This window comes from Amphimedon queenslandica, unplaced genomic scaffold, assembly GCF_000090795.2.
Source record: "Amphimedon queenslandica unplaced genomic scaffold, v1.1 AMPQUscaffold_13403, whole genome shotgun sequence".
NCBI lineage: Eukaryota > Metazoa > Porifera > Demospongiae > Haplosclerida > Niphatidae > Amphimedon > Amphimedon queenslandica.
The window spans coordinates 178639-183445 of NW_003546361.1; the positions used below are offsets into that span (position 1 = coordinate 178639).

The following is a 4807-nucleotide window of genomic DNA, read 5'->3' on the forward strand; positions in this document are numbered from 1 at the left end:
CAGATGCACTAGTTCAATTAAGAAGATGATTTAATAACTCCGTATTATTAAACTGGTATTCTCTTTCCTCGGCAAAATTTGCTCCAATTGTGATCAAAATGTTCTCAACAGCTGTCATGAGACTAGATAGCTTTTCATTAGTGATATTGGCAACACTATTGACATTGAAGATGGCATTGAGAACAGACTGAGTGGAGGAATCAACAGCACCATTAGTAGCATTAGCAAGAGTAGCAACATTGAGAATGGCACTGACTGAGAACAGGCTCAGTTGAAGTATCAACAACACCATTAGTAGCATTAGCTTGAGTGGCAACATTAATTATAGCATTGAGGACATTGGCAATTGAATGAGTTGTTAAGCCTGCAGTCTGAGCAAGCCTATTCAACATTGTTGTATCATTCAACCTCCTCTCTATCTCTGCTAACATAATCTGGGACACTTCTTTGACAGCATACTGTGTATTAGTGCTGGTATTAGCAAGATCAGTGAGGACATTATCATTTGAAGTAACAGGAGCAGGTCCACTATCAGAGCTGGTGTTGGTATTCAACTGCAAGTAGAGAATAACAATGGCAGCTACCAGTAGAAGAACCAGTAACCTTCACTTTTCCTTGATAAGGTTCAGGGAAGCCACCATCATTATCATACTCTTATAGCTCATAAATCTTCCTATTATCATCTGTCTCCATGACTTAGAGAAGAATTCAAGAAATCAATTGTAGATATATTCATTTACTGTATGTCTCTACACACATATACATGCAAAGCAGCTTATGAATATACTCTACTATACATCACACCACTCATTTCAAACATCACCTTGTGTGGCCATGCAACATATGATGTCAAAATCACTCTAAATAAAACAATTTTTCTATCAAAAAAAATGTTAAGTAGATTACACAGCACAACATAAGTTTGGCCTAAGTGTTCTAAAAGCACTACTAAGAAGCATAAGTTTCTATTTTACGTAAATCTCATAAAAGCTAAGGGGAATATCTTCATCAAAATAACTAGTATCAGCACAGACCCTAAACTCAATATAGTCAGTAGTGGTATTGCTACCATAGTCTCTGTGAAACCATGGGATACCAGTAGCATTGCAACAAGGTGATTCAGCCCCACCACAACCTTGACCATCCCAGAGTGGATCAGCTGTGTAGAGAGTGTTGCCCCAACTACTAGAGCTAGGATTTCCAGACTCACAGAAATAATCATTGCCCATAAAAGAACGGACTGATTGAGAACTGCCACTTGCACATGGACATAGCGTTGGATAAACTTCTGCTATCAGAGACCAGACATGTTGACGAGGAGACCCACGAGTGATACTAACACCATCAAGATAGTTTGCGTTAATATTATTTTGTCCATCAATACCATTAGGTGATCCCCATTGATATCCTGTTACTCTACCACATATCTGAGAATAACTGATACCATTAGATGGGTATGTAACAGAATTACTGCAACCAGAAGCACTGTTAGTCCTACCACAAACTCTAACTCCTCCTGACTGGTAGTACCTCAATCCAGAAGGACAGTTCTGTGTAGCATCAGACATATCCAGATATGCTAGTCTTGTCCATCCTCCTCCTGAACCACACAATGAGTCCATATTACAGTAGGTAGTATATGTTCCAGTAGGTCCTGCCAGTGTATAAAAACCTGATGGATTGAGTGGTTGACTCTCTTTAATCTCTTTACAAGAGGTAGGTAAAGCAGTTGATACGTTATGCAGTATTAATAGTTCTTGTGCTATTAGTAGTATATCATCAACCACTCCAGCAGTAGAGGTACTGGTGCCTTGTAGATTAGAGAGAGTATTGACAAAGTGAGTAGTGCACGCATTAGTAGATTTTATCAGCAACTTTAACATTTCTGTATCGTTCAACCTCCTCTCTATCTCTGCTAACATAATCTGAGACACTTCTTTCACAGCATTTTGTGTATTAGTGCTGGTATTAGCAAGATCAGTGAGGACATTATCATTTGAAGTGACAGTAACTGGTGCACTATCAGAACTGGTGCTGGTGTTTAACTGCAGGTAGAGTATAACAATGGCAAGTACTAACAGAAGAGCGAGTAACACCAGTTGTATTATGGTAATAACAAACTGTATCCTTTCTCCTGTGGACATTTCTCGTGCCTTCACTTCTCCTTGATAAGGTTCAGGCAAGCCACCATCATTATCATACTCTTGTAGCTCATAAAGCTTCCTATCATCTGTTTCCATGACTTAGAGAGAAGGCTAAAGGCAGCAATTGCAGAGAAAATAATAATATTCATGTACTGTACAGTCCCTAGGCATATTAATAGACAAAGGCTTCACATGCAACTTATGAATATACTATACTGTGCATCAGACCACTCATACAACACTTTGTGTGGCCATGCAACATGCATGCACCTTTGATGTCAAAATCACTCTAAAATGAAACAATTTTTCTATCAAAAAAATATCACAATAGCAAATGTTAATTAGACTATATAGACTAGCGCAGCATAAGTTTAGCCTAAGTGTTCTAAAAGCAGTTGTCAACACACAAAACACATGCCTTATCTATTTTACATATATTTCATAAAAGTTAACAGGACTATCTTCATCAGTGAGAGCATTACCAGTAGCACAGACCCTCAACTCAATATAGTCAGTAGTGGTAGTGCTACCATAGTCTCTGTGAAACCATGGAATACCAGTAACATTACAACAAGCTGCTTCATTAGAACCACAACCTTGACCATCCCAGAGTGGATCAGATGTGTAGAGAGTATTAACCCAACCAGAAGCATGATTACCAGACTCACAGAAGTAATGGTTTCCTACAAAAGATGGGACAGTCTGGGTGCTTCCTGTTGAACATGGACAGTTCCATGGTTCTACATAAGTATGAGAATCACTTAAACCATTTGCTAGTGTCCAGACATGTTGACGAGGAGACCCACGAGTGATACTAACACCATCAACATAATAAGAGTTAATGTCACTTGGTCCATGAAATGCATTTGCTGAATGATACTGATATCCTATTACTCTGCCACATATCTGAGAATAACTGATACCATTAGATGGGAACTGAACTGATACACAGCCACTGCCTGGTCTACCACAAGCTCTAACTCCTCCTGACTGGTACAGTCTAAACCCAGAAGGACAGTTCTGTGTAGCATCAGACATATCCAGATATGCTAGTCTTGTCCATCCTCCTGAACCACACAATGTTCCGAAATCACAGTATGTAGAATATGTTCCAGTAGGTCCTGCCAGTATATAATAACCTGATGGACTGTTAGGATGTTGTTCTTGGAGATGTTTACAAGAGGTAGGTAAAGCAGTTGATACATTGTGTAGTACTAATAGTTCTTGTGCTATTAGTAGTATATCATCAACCACTCCAGCAGTAGAGGTACTGGTGTCTTGTAGATTAGAGAGAGTATTGACAAAGTGAGTAGTGCACGCATTAGTAGATTTTATCAGCAACTTTAACATTTCTGTATCGTTCAACCTCCTCTCTATCTCTGCTAACATAATCTGAGACACTTCTTTGACAGCATACTGTGTATTAGTGCTGGTATTAGCAAGACCAGTGAGGATAATATCATTTGGAGTAACAGGAAGTGCCGGTGTACTATCAGAGCTGGTGCTGGTGTTTAACTGCAGGTAGAGTATAACAATGGCAGCTACCAGTAAAAGAACTAGTAACACCAGTTGTATTATCGTAACAACAAACTGTATCTTTCCTGCTGTAGACATTTCTTGTGCCTTCACTTCTCCTTGATAAGGTTCAGGAAAGCCACCATCATTATCATACTCTTGTAGCTCATAAAGCTTTCTATTATCTGTCTCCATGACTTAGAGAGAAGGCCCAAGGTAGCGATTGCAGAGAAAATGTACTGTACAGTCACTAGACACTGATATTAATAGACATAGGCTTCACATGCAACTTATGAATACACTATACTATATATCACACCACTCATTTCAAAGTAAACAATACATTGTGTGGCCATGCATGCAACATGATCATGTTTAATGTCAAAATTATCATTAAAAGCATAATAAAAAATATAAAAGTATTTGATGCTAAAAAAGTATAGGGTTCTACAAAACACTTTCAACACACATAAAGCATATGCTATAACTATTTTACATAAATCTCATAAAAGCTAAGAGGACTATCTTCACCAGAATAACCAGCATCAGCACATATTCTCAACTCAATATAGTCAGTAGTGGTAGTGCTACCATAGTCTCTGTGAAACCATGGGATACCAGGAACATTACAACAAGGACCTTCGTTGCTACCACATTTCTGACCGTCCCAGAGTGGATCACTAGTGTAGAGACTGTTACTGGCACCTCCATCATTGCCAGACTCACAGAACCAATTGCTACCCATAAATGAACGAACTGATCCAGAATTACCACTGGCACATGGGCAGCTAGTCTGAGCATATTCAGCTAAGAATGACCAGACATGTTGACGAGGAGACCCACGAGTGATACTAACACCATCAAGGTAATTTGCGTTAATATCATTTGGTCCATCAATGCCATCAACATGACCAAATTGATATCCTGTTACTCTACCACATATTTGAGAATAACTGATACCATTAGATGGGTATGTAACAGAATTACTGCAGCCAGAACCACTGTTGGTCCTACCACAAACTCTAACTCCTCCTGACTGGTAATACCTCAATCCAGAAGGACAGTTCTGTGCAGCATCAGACATATCTAGATATGCTAATCTTGTCCATGCTCCTGCTGAACCACACAATGTTCCCATATTACAGTAT

The 4807-nt window shown here is 39.0% G+C and overlaps 1 protein-coding gene across 2 annotated transcripts in view; it reads right to left on the bottom strand.

The window, feature by feature from the left end:
• LOC109582058 (uncharacterized) overlaps positions 1-4807 on the bottom strand; it is an 8860-nt gene that overhangs the window by 2867 nt on the left and 1186 nt on the right. Inside the window, exon 2 of one of the 2 annotated variants that reach the window (XM_019996626.1) lies at positions 856-1606. The exons of the other annotated variant lie outside the window; for it this stretch is intronic. Coding sequence (XP_019852185.1) covers positions 966-1606 — 641 coding nt within the window. The 3' untranslated portion in view covers positions 856-965. Of the gene's footprint in view, positions 1-855; positions 1607-4807 lie in introns of those variants that run through there. 2 annotated transcript variants of the gene reach the window in all.